Source organism: Thamnophis elegans, chromosome 4 (assembly GCF_009769535.1).
Source record: "Thamnophis elegans isolate rThaEle1 chromosome 4, rThaEle1.pri, whole genome shotgun sequence".
NCBI classification, from domain to species: domain Eukaryota; kingdom Metazoa; phylum Chordata; class Lepidosauria; order Squamata; family Colubridae; genus Thamnophis; species Thamnophis elegans.
In genome coordinates, this window is record NC_045544.1 from 88,764,371 (window position 1) to 88,788,142 (window position 23,772).

The 23,772-nt window shown below is 37.4% G+C and overlaps 1 protein-coding gene across 2 annotated transcripts in view; it reads right to left on the reverse strand.

The window, feature by feature from the left end:
* Positions 1-8,757: 8,757 nt before the first annotated feature.
* Positions 8,758-23,772, reverse strand: part of SPATA17 (spermatogenesis associated 17) — a 95,586-nt gene continuing 80,571 nt past the window's right edge. For both annotated transcript variants that reach the window (XM_032215695.1, XM_032215696.1), the window contains exon 10: positions 8,758-9,205. In XM_032215695.1, the coding sequence (XP_032071586.1) occupies positions 9,125-9,205 (81 nt within the window). In that variant the 3' untranslated portion in view covers positions 8,758-9,124. The remainder of the gene's footprint in view (positions 9,206-23,772) is intronic.

The following is a 23,772-nucleotide window of genomic DNA, read 5'->3' on the forward strand; positions in this document are numbered from 1 at the left end:
GGCCAGAATCTGATGAAACAAGCAACCTAAAATCTTTGTAATGAATAAATATTAATGATGTCAAACATTCTTTCAGGATGTGAATTTTGCCACATGATACATTATTTATCCATTGATTTTAGAGGGGAGAACAAATGGAGGTAAATGTATACTGACAGTGCAGAAGAAAGGCAGATTATATCTGTGTATCAACATTTCATCCATAACACCAATAACAGAATCCTCATTTTAGTATGTTTCATTAGAAAGATTTCAGCCTGATACTGAGGAGTAAATCCCATTTAATTACAAAAGTGTTCCTCATTCTGAGTAAACATCCATAAGCACGAACCAATTTTTCATTCTGTTTGAAGGCTATTATGCAGATTCTCAATTTTTTGATGGCTGGATTACATACACATAACATCCGTTTCTCAGCATCTCTTGAATGCAGCTTTCAACAGATCTTCAGAATTATGTCTTTCTATTCCTATGCTCTTTTGATAATATAGACCAGTGATGGTTAACCTTTTCAGCACCAAGTGCCTAAACTGGAGTGCACACATGTGCACTGGAACCTGGAAGAGAGCAGCTGGCTGGCGCAAATGCATTCCGGAACCCAGAAGAGCAGCTGGTGCAGCACACGTGCCCACAGAGAGGGCTCTGCATGCCACCTCTGGCATATGTGCCATAGGTTCACCATCACGGATATAGACCATAGGTTCACCATCACGGATGTAGACCATTTTTTAAAAATGTAATTAAAGATTTTAAAAAGGGATGATGGCTTTCCAAGATTTCCTATGATTGATGATGGTTCCATGCCATCAAGTCATTATTAACTCTTAGTGACCACAATAAGGTAGATAGATTTACTCCACAATGATTTGTCCCTAACATCATCTCAGCTAAGCCTACAGTACAATCATTTGATACTATACTGAGACTATCCAGTTTCCTGCTGGTCAGCCTCTCCTTAATTTGAACTTTCCCAGCATTTGAGCTTTTTCTAGAGAGCTAGAGATCTTCATAATGTGTCTAAAAGATTAATTTGAGCCTAGTCATTTCTGCCTTGAGGGAGAATTCTGGGTTGATTTGTTTGATACATTTGTTGTCCACATGATTCTCTGTTTTCTCCAACATCAATATCAAAGTTGTCAATGGTCTCCATATGCAGGTAGCCCTCTACAGTTTTTTTAGTGACCATTCAAAGTTACAAAGGCAATGAAAAAGTGACTTTTTCACATACAGTATTCCTGACTATAGAAAGTCCTATACTCATTTAACTCAAAATAGGAAGTAGGAGCAAGCTTATGATTTAGTGATTTCATATATTTATATACCACTTTCTATGTTGACCAACTCAAACCTGTTCATAATAACAGCAGTAATAGATAAGACACACAATGAAATATTCATTAAAAGGTTTGGCCTCACTATTTATGCTCATAGCAGGAAGGTGCAATGAACATCTAGAAGAAATAGCAAAAGAAATTGTGATGTGCTTCCTCATTGAACTGAAATTTCTCATTGAACTGAAAGATCTGCAATGATACAGTTTTTCAGGTACATTTTAGGAAAACTGGGATTAAAACTTTAAAGAATTTAGGGTTTGATTTATCGTTGGTTCATTTATTCTTTGATTTAACCAAAGAATAATAGATTATCTTGTTTGGAATCTTTCTAGAAATGAAGATTTGCAGGTGGGTTGTTCTGACAATAGTCTCCTCTAAGTGGTTTGCTCATTATGAAAACAGGAAAGGAGAGGAGATGCATTGCTTCCCCCATCATTTAGGCCTTTAAATATCCATGGATTTAATATAAGAGCCATGGTGGCACAGTGGTTAGAGTGCAGTACTGCAGGATACTTCTCTTGACTGTCGGCTGTCTGTAATTTATCAGTTCAAAATCTCACCAGGCTCAAGGTTGACTCAGCCTCCCATCCTTCCAAGGTGGGTAAAATGAGGACCCAAATTGTTGGTGTGTGTGTGTTAATATGCTGATTCTGTAAATCACTTAGAGAGGGCTGTAAAAGCACCCTGAAGTGGTATAGAAGTCTAAGTGCTATTGCTATAGGGGTTTTATTTGTTGAACTTTAAAAATCAACAAAAAGATGACACCAATCACTCAAGCTTTCCTCAAAACTCGCCCATTTTCTATGCCAGGAGGCTGCATTTCCAGCACCTATCATTATGTAAAATATAAATTGCACGTATCTTTGAATATATCCCACTCATTCATGATTAAGCCTCCAAAAAAGGTGTAGCATTTTCCTCGTCCTCTTTCTTCCTGAGAATTTTCCTCAGAAAAGAGGAAGTTTTAAATACCAATAACACTGATGGTTGGCTTTTCCCCAATGGAAGCCTTAAAGAAACCAAATGTTTGCCAGAGGAACCTCATAACATGCTGTATGTTTAATTATGTTCAATTCATTAACACAGTTACAGTAGTGAACAATTTATTGATGTAGGCAGAAACACTTAAAAACAGCCAATAAGTCATATAGGAGAGAAACTCATCCTTTTGCAATGTGAGCAATACTCTGGCAAACTCTTAAATCACTTCAGAACATGATCTGAGTCATAGTTTAGTTTTTCCGCTTTGTGATGTAAATCTCTACAATAATTAAACATAGTTTGGGAAGAAAAGGTTACATTATGTCCTTTAAATCAAACCATTAATTATAGAATACCACTTTAAATCTGGTATTACTAGAGTTATCTTGGTGGTTTATAATTTCTTTAAAAAATAAAATTTGACATTGTCAATGGTTTGTTCTTATAGTAGATAAATCTGCTAGTGACTCTTATGTTAGATACACAGCATTGGGCTAAAACCAGAAAGAGACGGCTCAACTCCAAGTTCAGCTCTGGAAGGATTCTTGCAATTATCAGTCTTTTAAACTACTGTATAGATGAGGAGGGGTAAACAAAAGCTAAGGGATTTGTCCAGTGCAAAATTTCCTGTGGCACTCAATGTAATTGTTGTGCTCATAAACTAGCATCATTTAATATCATTTTTCTAGCTAAGCTCCACTGCTTGTTTAACCTATTTGTAAGAAGGGGTAAACTTCAATAAGAACATGTTCCCCACCACTGTCTGCACATGATACAGAAAACAACATTTATTATAGAGCCGAGGTGGTACAGTGGTTAGAGTCCAGTGCTGCAGGCTATTTCAACTGGCTGCTAGCTGCAGTTCAGCAGTTCAAATCTCACTGTCTCAAGATTGACTCAGCCTTCCAAGGTGGGTAAAATAAGGACGCAGATTGTTGGGGGCAATATGCTGACTCTATAAAATGCTTAGAGAGGGCTGTAAAAGCACTATGAAGCAGCATTTAAGTCTATGTGATATTGCTATTATATTTCTGCTCATCTTGATGAAACGGTTATCAAATCAACAAGCATTGTAATTTACCATAGAATCTTAAAGATGAAGGGGAGGGGTACATAGAGGCTACCTAGCCCAACAGCCCATTCAGTGCAGAATTTATTAGAGCACTCTCCCCCAATCTTTTGGGAGCCAGCAACTGGATCCGTGGAGAGAGTTTTTTCTGTGGACTGGGGGCAGGGGGAATGGTTTCACATGCTGCCAGTTTGCTCATTTGCATAGCCCAGTTCCTGGTGGGCATGGACAGTCTTGGTCTGCGGCATGGTGTTTGGGAACCCCTGCATTAGAGCATCTCTAACAATTAATTATCTAATCCCTGCTTTAAAACCTCTAGTAAAAATCTCATATCAAGTAACAAGCTTTTCTTGTGAGATGTATGGCAATCATGAGTAATATCCCTCCACTTTTGAGTGATATAACATTATCTTCCTGAGTTAAGATCTCTAGTTCTGCCATTTTTTCCTTATACTGTGCATGATGTACAAACATGTGAGATTCTGAGTGCCACCATCCTCTTTTTGGTTTCAAATACATTTCAATTGTTAAGGTAGTTCATAGTTTACTCAAGGTCAAATAGATAACAGTCAAAGCATACAAAAAAGAGTTCTCTGATAGACACTTCCCTGAGCTAGTTTCCTTTTAACAGGAACACACAGAAAATAGTTCAAAATCAGTCCAAAGTTCTAAAAAGCAGGTCAGGTTTGTCAGCCAGTCCAATGGTCAGAATTTCATGTGCAGACTCCATGCAAATGTCATCCAAGAGTCAGAAATCAGATAGTTATTTCCAGCAAAGGAACAGGGTCAGGGCTGCCTCTTAAATTAGGCTGCAGCCAGCTGTCACTAATCAAAAGGTTTACTCCCTTGCTTGGCAAGGAAACTTAAGGAACATCTTTACCCTGCTTTCCTCACTACTTGCTCAGCTTTACATCATCTTCATCTGATTGCTCCAGCTGTCCAGGTGATGCCTGTGTTTGATCAGCCTCAAGTGATTCTTGACTTGATGTTTCTTAAGGCTGACATGTCATAGGTTCAACTGGAGCATCTTCCTCCAACTCAGAGTCTAGGATCTGGGCCTTGATACTCATGAAATAATACATCTATTATAGTTCTCATCCTGGCTTCCTGCTCCTCCCTGGCATTTTCTTCAGCTCGGTGTTTGACTGCATATTCAGTTCTGGGCTTTTGATTTAGTTACTCTATCCTGATAAGATTGCTGAAGCATCTACAGACAATGATGGCAGTATAATTATCAGTCTGGATTGTTTTCAACTTGAAGAAAAGATATTCCTGGAACTCAGGTATAGAATGGGAGAATGGAATCCTAAGGAAAGAATCTTGCAGGTTAGCCTTTGTGTGTAGTATTTTGTTACTACATGAAGTAGGTGATGGTGGTGGTGGGAATCATTGCCATTTTTGCTAAATAACAGACCTACATCATCTTCTGATATATCAATCAACTTCAATTTAATCAAAGCTAGTCACCCAGGGATTATCAAACTGGATGATGATATATCCTTTCCTTTTTCTACTTAAGTGGTGTTTAAATTTAATGCTTCAGAAAGCTTCCAGTTTGTTTGTTTTTTCATATCTATGATTATACTTTCCATATTTTGGATCTATCAGCCTCATGACCTTTTTCAAGTTTGTTGATATAGGATGCTGCTCTAATTTTCTTTGGTTAATGTTGTGGTTTTGGCTCTCCTAAAATTAAAGATGCACACCTAACTAAGCAGAGGCCATTGCCACTGCAATTACACATTTCAAGAGAGCACTTGAACTTCATCAACCAATTGTTTTCAGTTACTCAGGGTTAAATCCAAGACATATGCTCCTCTTGTTCTGTTCTGCATGTTCTGAAAGAGGAAACTGGCAGCAAAGCAAACCATTTTTAACAGAGTTAGCCTTCCAGCAGATGTTAGGGTAATTGTAATCACTCATTATTACTGCAGCAGAAATTCAGAGGCGCTAAACTCTTGTCCTAATCCCCATTCCAGAAGCCAACTCTTGTTCTTGAAATGTTGGCTCATACAACTGTGCTTGGCCTTCAGCTGACTGGAACACTGAAGATTCAACATTTCTTGATCTTGAAATTCTTGGTTTTGAAATTCTTTCACTCAGCCCTTACTTTTCCTAACAGAGAGGCAAGTGCCAGGAAAATCTAAGCCACCACATAAAAAAGGTTGAACAGCTAAATTTCTGGAAGGATATCTACTGAACCTTAGCAAGGCCAGAGAAGAACTTTTGGACCTGCAGGCCAAGGTTTTCCATCACTGTTGATGTACAACAAAATAAACTCAATATGAAATTTTGCCTTTCTAATAATCTAGTAGACACAAAGCATAATTGGCATAAACTTGATATTGTGCATGAAATTAAATTCTTGAAAGACCAATTCACTAATTTCCAGTTACTCTGCCAATAACAGCAAATCTGTTCTTTTTCTCCTCTTTTCCAACAGGAAAATTCTTATTTTGCTATTCTCACTTTGAATTTTTTTATATATATTGGGAAAACTATCTCATAAGGCCAGTTGCTATCTTAAGAACATTAGCCTTTAAGGGTAAGTTCTTAGTTTTGTTCAGACAAGACAAGTTAAGAAGTGCATGAGGAAATGTCTTTCTGAAAATGCAGTTTAGTCATGCTGTACTTTAATTTATTGGCTCAATCTGAAATTAGTTCTGCCCTGCCATTTACTCTATAAGATTGTGTGCTCCTAATATTCAAGAGCCTTGATTGTTGAGGAAAGAAGCATCTGAAGTATAATTTCCAGCTGATTTTTAAAAATAGGAATAAATATATCTTTTCTCATAGACTTAGCATTTTATTTGATATGTACTTTTTAAAAATAATATACTGGATAAAGAATGAGATTTCATAGAAATTATTTGGAAGGTGAAAAGACAAAGGAATACAGGATGTACTCAGAGCAAGCTTTTGTTTTCTTTTATAGCTTTCAAATTTCTTATTGAATGATTGTCTTATTACAGCTATAGAAAGAACCATGTTCTAAATTATACATCTATCTAAATTAGATTATCTAAATTAGATACATATATCTGAATTAGCTATCAATTCAAATGTACCTCGTTTCCCAGCATCTTCTATGTTCTCCTCTCTTCCCAGGGTCCTTTTGCTACCCCAGTATTCAACCCATCTTTCCAACAACTATTTCTGGTTGTTGTTGCCTTTTCTATTGATCTGCCCTGCATCTTCAATTGTGTGTTTTGTTCAATCTTATCCACAATAACAAATACAGATGCAATTTAAAAAATATATATCAACCAGCTCATTAAATAGTATATACTTACCAAAACCAGATATTCTTCTTCTACAGAGCTAAAGGCTGTTTTGTATAGACATCATTTTATTAAAAATGAACCAATAGTGTGGAGCTACAGCAGACATTTCAATATGAGGGGTGCATAACTGCATGGTTTATAAAATGGCACTAAAGCTGCAGTGTTGCAACAAAGGGATGTTTATGACATGGGATAAGTTACAGAATTAGTCACCTGTTTAAAGAAGAATCTAAAGAAGGGGTGGGACAGGAGAAGCCTAAGCAGACTAAGGAGATGAAAATGACAAAACAACCAAGAGAAACATTAGCACTACTCTCTTATCACAAGGAAACAGCACTAGGTACTGTCCTCTGCAATTATCCCACCTAGAGATTTAATTGCCTCAATTGAGATTTAACTCCTCCCATATGACCAGTTGGAAAAAGAATTCAAACCTTTAATTTCTAAAAACTATACTAACCCTAATGCAAAATATATTCCTGGAAGAAGACACAAATGTGGACTTCTGAAATACATAATGTTCACATCTATTGCTTTAAGTACACTCTTTCCTACAAAATTCAATGAGTGCAAAAAGGGTCTCATAAAATCCATAAGCATATTTTGCTCAGGGAGTAGATTGTTAAAATTGACTGGCTTGGAAGGAAGGAAATGGATTGAGCAGGCTCTGAGTGGTAGATGAATGAATGGAGTAGAGAATGGGAAATCTTTTTTTTTTAAAAAAAATAAATATATGCAGAATGCTATCAGCAAACTGAAACAACAACTGGTTTTCTTGGCATAGGTTATGTTTATAATGGGGTCAAATATATTTAAAAGAAACCAAGAAAGAAGATTAATCTGAGAAAGTATTGTTAGATCTAATTGGACTGATGGGAAAATGTAGTAGAAAGGTAAGTAACAACACAGGGTGAATTATCACGAAGAGATAAACTACCAGAAAGCTGCAGCAATCAAAGAGATAGCCCTCACATCTAAAAATTACAGTGGCCTCCCTATTCATCAACACCTTCTATGGATGCCTTCTGACCATCCCCTGCTCCCCTCCCAGAACAAAAGCACTCAGATTTATTTGGTGAAATTAAATCTTTATAGGGGGGACTTGCCTTGGGTTGCCATTCTTCACTTACCAGAATTAAAAGACATTCATTTCCTGCTGCTGGTCATAAATACAAAACTTCCAAAACTTTGAATTTGATAACCTCCCTTACTCATAAACACAAAGAGGCATCCAAATATGCTTTAAAATTTCTGTCAACTTTGATTTGCATTGTTGTCATCTTTGAAAATGATCTATGCTTTGCCCCTGCCCAAGAGCTGAGCTCTCTGTTCTTCGTATCTGATATTATGAAACAGGATGTAAAATGATATGGCCGAAACTACTGTAGTGTTGAGCCACTTTTTATGTACAGAGAACTTTTTGAGGGCTCATCAACCAAATTCTGTGAACAATGAATATCTAAGAAGCAGACCAACGAAGCAGGAAAATTCTGCAGTGATTCGCTAATGGTTTTATAATTCAGTGCCCTCCATAACAGTGATACAAAAGAGAAGGATCCACTAAGTCAGGGGATAAAAAAGAGTAACATAAAGAATGTGAAACTTATAAGTCAAACGAATGACATGATTATTTCCTATAGCAGAGGTGGCACATATAGTAAAAGTAAATGGATCCAATTATAAGAAAGAATAGTTAGGGTTGGGAAGTAATATATGCTTTATCCCACAGAGCCCTTTGGTTATGCACAACTTTGGAGAGCAGGAGGTGCTCACAAAGAAATTGTGAACAACCTTTAAAGCAGAGGTGTCTTCTCCCAGGACCAAGTAGCCATGCCCTGCAACTGCAGCATGATCCTGGGAAAAGCCATATTTGGCTTGAATTTTAGACAGCAAGTGTTACACTCTTATTTGCTTTCACCAACACGATACTTCTGAATGTGTTGGAGCCAAGACTCCAGGATACCCACACAGCATATTACTGGAAATGAAGATACTAATGTAGGGAAAGGTGCACTATATTAATATTTTAACAGTTCCATATGGATGACATCACATCATTTATTTCATGTTATGTTTATTTATTCACAAATGGAAGAAACAGGCTACATTTCTGAAATAACTGTAAAAACATTAAGAAAATGCCCCTGATTCTTCAAATTGTTGTCAAATAGCATTTATTTTAGATGTCATTACTATTTGGAGTTCTGATTGTTGAAAGGGAAGATGGAGACCCGTTCCTGAAGTTGTTTTCGGATATTCTTCATAGAAATGATGACAACCGTTGACCAATTGCTATGGAAACCTCAATTCAAAACATCCACAACTCGATTATACTAATGATGTCCGTATAAAAATCTTCAACAAGACTGCATGGTACAGTAAGCATAGGCATCATTTTCGGCCTTAAAAGGGTTAGCTTTTAAAATTTCTTACAAAATTGGTTGGAGAAGTAATGTTTAAACAAATTGCCCAGCTCTGGAATAGGCTTGACCAAACTTTCCAAACAGAGGAATTGATGGCAACACCGTTAAGAAATCCTAGAGAGGGGGAAAAAGATTGAAAATGTGTCAAAATTTAAATCGGCCTCCACCTTGAACTGAATACTTTTTCCCCTGTGCTTCTATGTGCACAAAAACATTACGACAAACTCAGCTTAATCATGGATATTCTGTTAGGACATTTTTCACATAAATAACTCCAATGTATTTATAGATCTGCAAACAATAATTGATGCCCAATAACTGAGAGGTCTAATTTATGTACAATAAAAAATAACTCATTGTTGTCCAAATATTTTATAATAATAATAAAAAGTAATCTGGCAAGACAGGCATGTCTGTGAGTATGACAGGACAGAACAATCTTTTTCTCCAATTATGTACAAGAAAAAATGAAAGATAATGTTTTTGTTTTGCACATCAGCAGACTTTATACCCTGGGGCTGCAAATGAGTTTAGTTTTGGGCAGGTGAGCCTCTGGGAATGTTACTCATTGTCTTATTCTTCAAGCTGGAGAAGATGGTTTCTAATGTGGTACAGGAAAACCCAAAGGTAATTATCACTGGGGACTTCAATGACTCTATCTTGAAGGATGCGATTTGATATTATCACCACTATGCTGAAGACTCCATTTAGAATTATTTCCTTAACATAATGTTGTAAACATTGTGCAAAATCCAAAATAATGAATTTTAGAAACAAATAAGAGGAGTAGAAAATGTTTCTAATTCTTCCTTCTTCCCTGCCAGCCTCTGATTGGATTAACTGTAAAACATTATAAAAAAATATTTACAATATTTAATTCATTATACTTCTATTAACTTACTTCTAAGTGAAAAGATGAAAGAAAAAGAATTTAGTAAAGTGACTACTACAGGCTACTGAAGCTGATAAAGCTCTCTCTCCCTGATGCTTCAAAAAATATTTCTGATGAACCTCTTTGAAAATACAAACATTATAATGAAAATGTGTTTTGCCAGATTCTGGGGACTATAACAGATCCCCCCCTCCCCCAAAAAACCAGTTTATATTCAAAGAAAGCTAAAAACTGGGGACTGGTTTGTATTTGGATAATTAGGTTTTATTGGGGTAAACAAGGGGGAAGGGAAACATCAAATCACAATAAACTTGTTGGAAGTCACAAGGAGAACGTAATAAAAAAAACCAGCTGTCATTATTTTACTCTCAGTAAATCTCTGCTTCCGTCGCTCATCAGGTTAAAGCAAGAACTGCCATTTCTGACCCTAGAAATAAGCTCTGATTTGAGAGAGCAGACGGCTTTGGCTATTAGGATGACTTGCCAGACAATAACAACAACTGACTGCCAGAATTAGCTCCTTGGGACAATTTAGGTTCCTTTGAAGTGAATGGCTTTTTGAGCTGGAACTGAGCCCACGCCCAGCTCCAAATCCAAGTCAAAATGACAAAGAGGAAGTCTACTGTGTCATTCCAGTCCCTGAGCATAAGATTACTTTATGTTGGCAGCTGTACTGTTTATCTTGTTGTTTAAAAGCTATTTCACTACATGGTCACAGCTGAATATTTAAACTAGTGGATCTGGTCATGGGTTGCCTCTGACTATAGCAAGACAAGTCCCCATCAGTTCTTACAGTTGGCTATGTGATATTACATGGCTGTGTGATATTATGCTAATGTAAGAGTATATTAAAATGTGATTGCCTTCCTATTTTTCTAATTATTCAGAATATATAATAAATGTTGAAATTAATAACCAGATTTTGCAGGCTTGTTCATCCAAGCAAACTTGATGGATTCTCCAGTCACAAATTCAAATGAATTGTCTTAGATAAGACTCACTGATATTGCAATTTGCAAATAGCTTATTCCTATGTTTAAAATCACCTCTGAAATGTATATTTTTTAAAAAAAAGACGACTGTCATAAAACAGTTACAGAACTACTTCTTTACTGGGTCATTTTAAAAACAGGAATGGTCTCTTTTTTAGGAAAGGGGCTTAATCACAGGCTTTTTGTTAACCTTAAACTGTTTAATTAATTAATTTATTTATTCCTATCTATATTAAAGAAAGTTACAAGTCATTCTTTTTCCATTTTTTAAAATTTCTCTTTTTTTGCATTTTTATCTTTTTTCTTTCTTGATTGTTTTTCTTTTTCAAATTTGTTCTTGACTTTTATGTTATGTTTTTGAAAATCAAGTTATATATTTAAAAAGAGCTATATTAGGTGGGTAATGAAGTAAAGACATAGGGCCATATTACACATATAAATATATATGCTGATCTTATTGTATTCGGGTCTTTTCCTGTATAAGATTGAGATTGTCTTGGCAAGGTTTCGCCATCTTCAGGCTGGTGTTTTCAGCTTCGTGCTTGTGCGAGTAAAGCGTGATCGTAGCTGCTGTATTTTTGTCCATTATGGACAAATCTGGATATACAAACAGATAGAAGGAGCACCCATGGCATCACCCCTCTCACCCGTCATCGCAAACTTATACATGGAACATTTTGAAACTAACACCTTAGATAAATCTGAACACAAATCCAAACTCTGGCTTAGAGATGTTGATGACACTTTTGTGATTTGGCCCCATGGGAAAAAAAAACTGGACAACTTCCTCACACATCTCAACAGCCTACACCCCAAAATACAATTCACTATGGAAATAGAAGCAAACAACCGACTTCCCTTTCTGGACGTCCTAATCTACAAAAAACCCAATGGCTCCCTAGGACATACCATCTACCGGAAAAAAAACACAACACCAACCACTACTTAAACGCATAATTCCATCACCACCCTGCACAGATCAACTCTGCCTAGCCGACAAAGATCACCTGAAAACTGAATTACACACTCTCACAAACGTATTACTCTCCAACAGATTCCAAAGAAAAACAATTACCAACCTAATCCAAAAGGAGACCCCCCCCCCCAAAGAACCAAGATACAGAACAGGACAACGGCATCGCCCTCCTCCCTTACATCAAAGGCACCACGGATAAAATCAGCAAAATTCTCCACAAGCACAATATCAAGACAGCCTTCAGCACTGCCCAAAAAATAGCCAACATCTTAAGAAACCCCAAAGACAAGATCCAGCTAGAAAACCAAGGAGTCTACAAAATACCATGCAAAATCTGCTCTGCCACATACACTGGACAAACTAATAGGAGAATAAATGCACACATCACAGAACACAAGAACGCAGTCAGAAAAAAAGAAAAAAGCTTCCTCACTTTTCCAGCACCTTAAAGTAACAGGACATGAAATTGATTTTGAAGGAACCAAATTAATCACCAAAACTGAACACTTCAACAAGAGAATAATTATGGAAGCCATCGAAATAGAAAAACACTGCCACAACGTGAATAAATGTGATGATACCTCCTGCCTACCAGACATCTGGAAACCAGCCCTAATCAACAAACGAGCCCCACCCATCACCCAGGTCATTACAACACAAAAGAACAACAGACACACAGCCAGCAGCTCATATATATATATATATATACACATACATACATACATACATACATACATACATACATATATATATATATAAATAAAGGGAGACTAGTATAGATCTATTTCAAGCTATTTAGCTCTCATCAGCTAGCTCTCATCATATTTGGGCATACCAGGGGTTGTGACTTATATATATATATATATATGTGTGTGTGTGTGTGTGTGTGTGTGTGTGTGTGTGTGTGTGTGTGTGTGTATATATATATATATATATATATATATATATATATATATATATATATATATATGTGAAATGGATTGTATATTCTAAAATAGTATATCCAATGGCTGATAATCCAAACTCAAATGCTAAAATCCCAATTAATTTTTGTAAGAAAGCATATTCATTTTCTCATCCTATTATTTTTCAAGGGAATATAGTCTAATATAGTCATACTGACTAGAGTAGACCAATAGACCCAGTGACCTTTTTAATGAATGGACAATTGGCTGTCATATGAGTTAATCAGCTTATGTACATTATTCAAAGGCAACAAATGACATTAGCCAAGTGTATTGGAGAGTATTTCTCCAATTCAGCTAAAGCAATCCAATCTCCCAGCCTACCAATATAGTCAGTGAACATAGAAGCACCTTCATGTGTCCCAATCTAGATTATCCCTAAATAGGGCAAATGAGTTTCAGGGAACATAAGCAGTTTCTCAGTCTCGTTAATACTCCTCAAAGTTTAACACTTTTAAAAGCAGTACATATGGGGAAACAAATCTATAAAACAACTAAAACTCTAAAGAGCCAAGAAATCCATCATTGTCCACTGGATGGTGATGTAGCTACAATACTGGTTACCAAAAATCTTGATTTGCTGATATCTCCATTTTTCTCTCTGTTAAACAGATGGCTACATGAACAAGCTTACCAACATAAAGAAATATTCAGGAGAATCTAAATTGAGGAATATTTAGATAAGAGGCAGAAAAATCACTGAACTTTCAACAGTATATTATAGCATGGCATCTTCTATTATGTTGAAATGGAAAAGATTACAACTATATTGGATGTGTCACTAAATGAAAGTTTATCAGGCATATGTTTAAACTGGGAAACAGGATACAATTACATTGAAGCACAGGGTATTTGGTTTATTGACAGAATTTATATTGTAAACAGAGAAGCCTAAAGAGAGGTTGTTATGCAAATTATCCTTTCATTTTACAGTTTTACAATAAAACCCAAAGGTAGTCATGCAATAGAACATAGCAAGTTAATGTGATTGATAAAGTTAACCTTACTGATTGGGTTAATTCAACATATATATTACAATGCATAAGTGGAATTGGGGTTTGGGGAGGAGAAAGCCATACATCCCTGAAAAACTGATTCTTTGGATTAAATAAAAGGGTCTAAGAATTGGTCTCAGTTATTATTTTAGTAAATAAATTAACCTAACTGCTATTTAAAAATCTTGAATTCCCAGTGCTTTTAATTCTTTGTGGCCAAGTCTACATTCCTGCAGGTAACTTTCTTTTATTTTGTTAGCACTTGTTACAATAGGAATGCCAAACAATACCAAATGCCTGATTATTTTCTTGCCCAACCAAGCAACACTGTTTATATCATTCAGGGTACATCCCTGAATTGAACCACTCTAATTTTCCGCTAATCATTTAGGAAAGTGGATCTAGAACTATGAATGGAAACCAATGAGATTCTCAAGTAGGAATCAGATTAGGAGATAAATGGTTGAAAGCTTCTCATGGTTTACCTTTACCTTATTACCAATTTAATAATTTGCATATGTTTATTTATAAGACGTTTAGACCCACAAATGGGAGTGTGGCATATACACTTTTAAATAAATTCAGAATGTGAATGCTGTTTATTTTTAAAAGACTAAAGAAAAAGAAAGACAGAAAACAACTTGTACTGAGGAGTTGTTTCTAGCAATAGTTATATAACTAGCTATTTTTAATTATTTTAATTACTTATTATTGCATATATTTGGAAAAATATACTAAATTAAGGTCTGCAATGTAATTACAGCTTTTCAAAGTTATATATACTAGATAGATTTTGTCCTGATATCAGCAGAGTAAAGCCCTGTTTATAAGAAAGAAGCTTTGCTTTTTGTTGTGTTTCTTGCTATCCAGCAAAATAGCATTGAATTAGAGGATAAGGCATCTTAGTCCAAATGATCTAAATCACTTGTTTCAAAATTATCTTTTGGAAGAAAAAAAAATCTCTTCTCACTTTGTTCACAAACAAAATCCTAAAGTTATCAATTTAAGATTTATAAATGAATTCTGTAGTTTTCACTCTCACACCTACAACTAAATTAGGGTCTGAAATGATTATTTCATTGGGTACCAATCATATGTTTCTATGTAAATAAAAAAGGTATGTTTTGTTTTCAGATGTTGTCCAGGGCAATTGTACTTACATTTTATTTGGAAAAAAAGCACTTAATAGCAAAGATATTTTACGAGGACTCAGTGGGAAGTTCTGCTACAAAATCAATGGCAAAAAATATGGCCCCCTCCATTTAACTCTAGGGGTTCTCATCCAAATCTTTCCTGAAATCCTAATGACTGTAATAGCAAAATAAGAGCTTTGAACTGAGAAGCTGCAAGCTGCAAGATACTTCACAAACTTTTAATGACCATGCAGTGCTATTTAACAGGAAAAACAAAAGGGGTGGGAGGAGGAGTAAGACAAATAAAGGAAAAAAAATGTGGGAATCTACTATTAAAATAAAACATTAATCCAATAAATTGGGGCTTCCCGTTAATCAAATTAATATTGGTTAACACTTCCATGTAGTACTAGGGCTTTTGACATAACAAAATAAGTATAACAGGCCCTTTTGTCAATACAACACATATGTCATTTAAAGTGCTCAAAGCCACTAAGCTACCCTAAAAAAGATTGATTTATCTGCTCCAATGTTTCTTTGGGGCAAACTTTCCTCAAAACTGAAACCAATTAGTGGTCCTGGCCCTTGTAGTGCAGAATGTAGGTCAGCATCAAGTAATAAAAAAGTATTGACTTTTCTCTGTCTGTAAGAAGCATGAAAGGGGTACCATGGCCTTGTCGTATATGAAAAGAGCTCCATTAATTTCACTTATTTCAACAAGGGCTGTCAAATACTAATGCTGCTATTGCACTTTTCACACAAAGTACATTGACACCAATACTGGTCTCAGTGAAACAAATTTAAAATATTTCAGCTAATGAAAGGGTCCTATACTATAATTTTCAATTCCTACTTGCACATCTAGACACCTTAAGTAGCAATGCTCAGAAACAGAGAGATGAGGTGGGATTTTAACCACAACCAGCAGTTACTTCTCAGGGCTAAAGAAATCTGATTCTTATTTATAACCTGATTAAAATAATCAACCAGAATGGTAGGCATTATCTTCCCAAAAAGTTTTATCAGTTGTAGATTTTGCTATGAATAAACATTTTCAAAAATTAATGACTCATCATTAGAGTTTTACAAACTTTTAAAAAGGGACATTTCAAAAACGTTTGTTGTAGCAACTGAAGAAAATTGGTGGACTACCAGAGGCTATAATTTAACCTCTCGGATGTAACTTATTTTATTAGTAGTAAATATTCTACACTACTGTATGTATGTATGTATGTATGTATGTATGTATGTATGTATGTGTATGTATGTATGTATGTATGTGTAATATATATACACATACATACATACATACAGACAGACAGACAGACAAAACATTTCAGAAAAATAAAATTTCTTAACTAATCAAAGAAGGGAATTTATGCTGGCCTTTCTGTGGACTGTTAAGAAATTCAATAATCCATAAATGAAAAGGTGATTTTATTTAGTTTTTGTTTGCTAAGAAAGAAGTGCACACCTTCTCAGTTACTTCATCATATCTTCTATCTACAATCAGCCTCCACATTCTTATGGTATTATCTACAGTTCATTTGAAGCCTGAGTACCTTCCTTAGTTGCAATCTCAGACAAAATGTTTTCCACATAAGGATTTAATGGTATTTTTCAATGAGCTGGTGGACTGATTCTAAAAGCACATCTAACTCATTGGCTAATTATCTCCTCCAAATGAAAGTAAAGCTAACAACAAAGATGATGTCTCCAGTTTAACAAGACTAACTGACAGAAATGGAAGTCAATTTTCAACTTATTTAATGATTTCATAAGTAGGCTTTAATCAACCTGTTATTAATTTCTAAAATAGAAAAACTAGTCATCACAAAAAAATGTATTCTTCTGCATGCTTATGTTATATGATTAGTATTATGCTTCATACTTTATCTAATGACAACGAGGGTATGAGAACATTTACAAATATGAGGGAATTATTCTCACAGTCTTCAGAAACATTAATATTTTTTTATTTTTCAAAGACAAAAATATATTAATTTTGGTATAATTTTTGCAACAGAATTTAATTTTAACATAAATATTGACCAAGCCTACTAAAAACTAGAAGATACATACTTCTCTCAGTGTTTTATTTCAATTTTAATTGATGGTCAGTGGTTAAATATTAAATGATGCCTCATTTTTATTTTTGCAGGAAGTCACCTTTGATATTGTAGTAATCAAGAAATATGTGTAGTGTGTGTGTGTGTGTGTATGTGTGTGTACACATTTCAGGATGATATTGGAGTTCAGTTCAGTTAGAAGGCAAACAGAATAGTGCATGGTAAAAGAACTGTTATTAGGAAACGAGTGAGCTGCTAGTTTTTCATAAAGTCATAATAAGTCATGCAAGATTCAAAGCAGTTATGGAATTATAAGATCATAACTAAACAGTTTTTTAATTTAATCTTTATTATATGAGCAGCTAACTTAATCTCTTCTTGTGAATTGTTAAAATATACCCAAGGTGCATTTAAAATAAAATCAAGAGAAGATTTGGTATCAGAAGGATATAGATGTCTATTTTTTCACATACACATACTTTCACCTACTCAGAAAGATTTAATCTTGATAAAAATATGTATGGCTGCCCATATGATAAAATTACATTTGAAATTGAGTTCAAATGTATATTTAATACATTTGAATACAATACATTTAATGCAAATGTATATTTAATACATTAATACATCATTAATGATGAACAACTTATTTCTAAAATATACAAATTTTCATTGAGGGCGGAAATAGAAAATGAACAAATTAATGATTGCATGATATTGGCTATAATATATAAATGCGGCATTGGGAAACATGTAGACAAAAGGGTTGACATTTATTTTTTCTTATATATTATAATGCCAGCAAGACTACTATAGACTCAACCTTGGAAGGATCCAACAATACCTATTGACCTGGCATGTATTACTGAAACCTGGCTGGGCCCGGAGGGAGGAGTCCCCCTCGTAGAGATGTGCCCAGAGGGTTTTCAGGTGCTTCATCAGCTGCGATCCCAGAGAAGGGGTGGGGGTGTGGCCATTGTTTTCCGTGAGTCTCTAGTACCTCGTAGGATCCCTGCTCCGGAGCTTGTCGGGTGTGAGTCCCTGCTGGTGAAGTTGGACCTCAAGGGTCAAGTGGGCCTGCTGTTAACGTACCTGCCTCCCAACAGCGTTGCAGCAGCCCTCCCCTTGCTCCTCGAGTCAGTAGCTGAGCTGGCAATTGAGTTTCCCAGGCTTATGGTTCTGGGGGATTTCAACTTGCCTTCGCTCGGTGAACACTCTGATGGAGCGCAGGAGTTCATGGCTTCCATGACAGCCATGGGCTTGACCCAAGTAATCCGGGGCCCAACTCACTCGGCAGGTCACATGCTCGACCTCGTATTTCTCTCGGAGCAGTGGAGTTGTGATCTTGGTTTGAGGGGTAGTGAGATCTTACCCCTGTCATGGTCGGACCACTACCTACTGAGGCTTGACTTTCGGAAACCAAACCCCCACTGTAGGGAGGAGGAACCAATTAGGTGGTTCCACCCCAGGCGACTTATGGACCCTTTGGGCTTTCAGACGGAGCTTGGAGTTATTCCTGATACCCTCGTCCGCAGTCCGGCGGAGACTCTGGTTGCTGCCTGGAACTCAGCAGCAACAGAGGCTCTTAACCGGATTGCGCCTTTACGGCCGATCCAAGGCAGTGGATCCAGGAGGGCCCCTTGGTTTACTGAGGAACTCCGGGAGATGAAGAGCAACGATGGAGATCCAGTAAGTCCGAGTCAGACTGAGCACTTCTAACATCCAGCATCAGAGCTTACATCTGGGCAATTAGGACGACTAAAAGAACATACATTGCCTCTCTGATTGCTTCCGCTGAGTCGCGCCCAGCCGCCTTGTTCAGGATAACCCGTTCCCTCCTAAATAGGAGGGATACAAGCGATCCTTTGCAAGGCAGAGCTGAAGACTACGTCCAATTCCTCGCGGATAAAGTTGCTCGGCTTTGGGCGGACCTGGACTCCAATTGCGCAGAACCAGCTGAGGCACCAGGGGATAATCTGGCAGGACAGCACTGGATTGATTTTCAAGCTGTTACCCCTGAGGATGTGGACAAGGCCATGGGAGCTGTAAGTACCTCCACATGTGTACTGGACCCGTGCCCCTCCTGGCTGGTTGCTAACAGCAGGGAGGTGACACGGGGCTGGATCCAGGCGGTTGTTGCCGCCTCCCTTCGGGAGGGGTTCTTTCCCCCCGCCCTAAAGGCGGCGGTGGTGAGACCCCTCCTGAAGAAGCCATCTTTGGATCCAGCTGTCTTAAACAACTATCGTCCAGTCTCCAACCTCCCCTTCGTGGGGAAGGTTGTTGAGAAGGTGGTAGCCTTTCAGCTCCAGTGGTCCTTGGAGGAAACCGATTATCTAGATCCCTTCCAGTCGGGATGTAGGCCTGGCTACAGCACGGAAACCGCTTTGGTTGCATTGATCGATGATCTCTGGAGAGCCAGGGACGGAGGTCATGCTTCCGTCCTAGTGCTCCTTGACCTCTCAATGGCTTTTGATACCATCGACCATGGTATCCTTCTGCGACGACTGCGGGAGGTGGGGGTGGGAGGCACTGTTCTACGGTGGTTCTCTTCTTACCTCTCGGACAGGTCGCAGTCGGTGTTGGTCGGAGGGCAGAGATCGACCCCTAGACCCCTGACGTGGGGGGTACCGCAGGGTTCGGTCCTGTCCCCCCTCCTGTTCAATATCTACATGAAACCGCTGGGTGAGATCATTCGACGGCACGGGATAAAATACCACCAGTATGCGGACGATACGCAGCTGTATCTGTCCGCCCCATGCCAACTCAATGAAGTGATTGACGTGATGTGCCAGGGCCTCGAGGCTGTTAGGGACTGGATGGGGGTTAACAAGCTTGTACTCAATTCAGATAAGACCGAGTGGCTGGTGTGCTTCCTTCCTACTAACTGGCCAAGTGTTCCATCTCTCAGGCTGGGGGGCCAAACAGTACGTCCCTCAGACAGGGTTCGCAATTTGGGAGTCCTCCTGGACCCACAGCTGACTTTTGAACACCACCTGTCAGCCGTGACCAGGGGGGCATTCGCCCAGGTTCGCCTGGTGCACCAGTTGCGTCCCTACCTGAACCAGGAGGCTCTCACAACAGTCACTCGCGCCCTTGTGACCTCTAGACTGGACTACTGCAACGTGCTCTACATGGGGCAGCCCTTGAAGAGTATTCGGCGACTTCAACTTGTCCAGAATGCAGCCGCGCGAGCGATCGTGGCTGCACCTCGGTTCACCCACGTAACACCTATCCTCCGCGAGCTGCACTGGCTGCCTGTTGGTCTCCGGATACGCTTCAAGGCGCTAGTCGTTAGTTATAAAGCCCTTCATGGTATTGGACCTGGGTACTTGAGAGACCACCTCCTGCCAATTACCTCCACCAGACCGATTAGATCCCACAGACTAGGCCTCCTTCGAATTCCATCCGCCAGCCAGTGTCGACTGGCGACTACTCGGAGGAGAGCCTTCTCTGTGGCTGCTCCGACCCTCTGGAACAAACTCCCCGTGGAGATTCGGACCCTCACCACCCTCCAGGCCTTCCGCATAGCCCTTAAAACCTGGCTGTTCCGACAGGCCTGGGGCTAAAGAATCGCTGCCCCTATCTGGAATGGTAGGATTGTTGTGTTTTTAATTATGTATTGTTCTGTGTTGTTGTTAAACTGTCTGTATCCCCCTTTCCCTTGTTTGAGTTGTGAGCCGCCCTGAGTCCCCTTAGGGAAAAGGGCGGCATACAAATGAAATAAAACTCTAAACTCTAAACTCTTTAATGGTTTGTAAAGCTGATGGGATAACAAAACCAATGGCTCTAATTAGAGAAAGGGCATTGGCTAAATTTAATACCAATTGGATGACACTTTTGGACTTTTCGCATGAAACAGAAAAAAAATATGAAATCACAGCTAGTAATATTTATAAATTATTAAAAATAGATGCTATGTTGTAATTGCAGAGCAAGAGTTGGACTTAAGTTTTGTTTACACCTGCTTGTGAAAGATGGTGAATTGGTATTTGTGTGTGTGTGTGTGTGTATGTATGTTTGCTATAGTTATCTGCTATTTTTCTTTATTTTGTCTTCTATTATCTATTTTTCTGTTGTTTCTTACTTTTTTATTTTTTTTTCAAAAAATTAAGAAAGTTATATAATTTAAACTCTTCTCCATGTATCATCTTTATAGCTAAATTCTGTTGAAATTAGATATTTTTATGACAATCCTTATATATTTTCACTAGGTTCAAGAATTTATACAGGGGTACCATGAAAAAACGTTGCTGTTGTTGGCAAAATCTCTTTGTCTAAGAAAAAAATTCCTTACATATTCTAGCTGACTTTGTGAGTATAAGCATCAAGATAACAAAAAAACATTCTTTATGAAGATGTCTCTCGGGGGTGTGTGTGTCACCCCAGGAAGCTTTTTAAAGAAAGGAAATGGCGACAAAGTCAAACTGGTAGACTTATAATCAAATAATATATTTTTAATTTTGGTGAAGCTCAAACTCAAAGAGAAGTTAGAATAAGAAGGCTGTATCTGGCATTGGTTTACATACTTATAATTGAAAGAATGATTCAAATTAAATAAAAGGAGTTATGGGTTTGACTGTGAAAAATGAATTGAAGCTTCTTGGATGAGAAGCAAAACGTCTTCAAAGAAAAACAAGACAGTCCAGTTGCCTCTTGAAAAAGCACCTTTGGGACTGCAATAATTAAGCCGATTTTATTTGACATAATTTACATTTTTTGCTATTCAAAAAGTACTTGTGCTCTTCCATACTGTGGAGAAAAACAAAGTAATAATACAATTATTTCCTAGCCACTTATAAATAGGGTCATGATTCCTATTTTGATCCTGAGCTTTCTTGGAATTTAATTGCCTATTTTCAAGTGCGCCTTCACATCTGCAATATTAGAAACAGCTATTTTACCGCTCTATGTAAATGTTAAGCCTCTTAGGAAACTGAATTCTGCTACACTAAAGTCATGTGGTCTAATTTACACTTCATAATTCATTAAACTATAGTTTATTGGCTAAGGAAAAAAATTAAAAATAGTAAAAAAAACATGAAAGACTACAAAAAAAGAAAGGTTAATTTTAGTCTGACTGAATTGTGTTTAGCTGAGGTATTATAATATGGCATCATATATGTTTATACATTTATTGTATTTCTGGATTTGTAAGGATGAGTAAGATATATATTTCAATAAAGAAGTACCCATAAATTGCAAAATAATAACTTTATTTTTCCTTTATATACAGTATATATAATACTGTGGGCTATTATTTTGTCCTGGCACTTCCTAAATATGCTTAATATCTATATTTCAACCCAAATTTCCAGAGATAATATTCTATTTTTGGAACGAATGCACTCTTCATTACAACTAAATTAAATTAAGACAGTGATGTGAATTTCCTCACAAGCTATTTCATACTTGGATACCCTTGAACTTTACTGAATCAAAGCTAAAAAACAAAAGTACAGATGAAATTGTTGGACTGGCATTTTAAACTTATTGACTGTTGTAACTGAAACGGTCTAAGTCTTACATGATAATTTACAAAATTATTTTTTTCTAAATAGGGGATAACAGCTAATTTTCCCTACATGTTTAAATAAATGGTATTTATCAAATGTAACATTTGCCACTGTTTAATAGGTACTCTTGTTAAAACAGTAAATTGACATGAAACGGGGATTATCCCTATTATTACTGTTTATACATAAGATATGTTAAAAGATTATGTGTAGCACAGAAAAGAAATAGTAATCTCCAAAAATTTATTCTTACATTTTCTTTCTATCTCTTGAGATAATAAAAAGATAATATTGACGTGGTATGAGTGAGGCTCTCTCTTTCCCCATCTACCCCCAAATACACACACACTATTCAGCATTGTTTTCTGCTGGTTCACCTGCTTTCTCCGAAGATGGTCCAAAATGGTCCAGTTCACAGCCCCTGCTTTATGGGGTGCACACTATCCACTCCTTTTTAATATCCACATGTCACTGGTGAGCTCATCTATCACCAGTAACCTGATGATACCCAGTTATATATCTCCATCCCAAGTGAAGTGATTGATGCTGTGAACATTATTTTGCAATGCCTGGATGATGTGGGGGCTGGGAGGGAAAACAAGATATTTCAGTTGAACTTGGTAACATGGAATGGTTGTGGAGTTTATCTTTTTTTATCTTATCTTTCTTAGATGGGTTGCATCAGACAGTGTGTAATCTGGGGGTCCTCTTGGACACACAGCTCCTTCCTGAAGAGCAGGTGGCAGCCATGGCTAGGGGGGATTTGCTCAACTCTGTGTTGTCCACCAGTTATGCCATTTCCTGGATAGGGATGCTCTCTATTTCATCACTTATTGCTCTGGTCACCTCCTGTTTGGACTATTGCAATGTGCTTGACATGGGGCTACACTTGAAAAGTATCCGGAAGCTTCAGCTGATGCAGAATGCAGCCACACATGAGCTGTACTGGGTGCCCAAAGAAGAGCACATGTAACATCTCTGCGCCACAAACGGCACTGGATCTAGTTTGCTTTTGGGACCAATTCAGGGTGTTGGTTGTGATGTATAAAGGCCTACATGGCATAGTGCCAGGCTATATAGGGAGCTGGCTTTGTCCCATTACATTAGCCAACTCACCTGGTCAGGCAGGGATGCTATGTTGCAAAC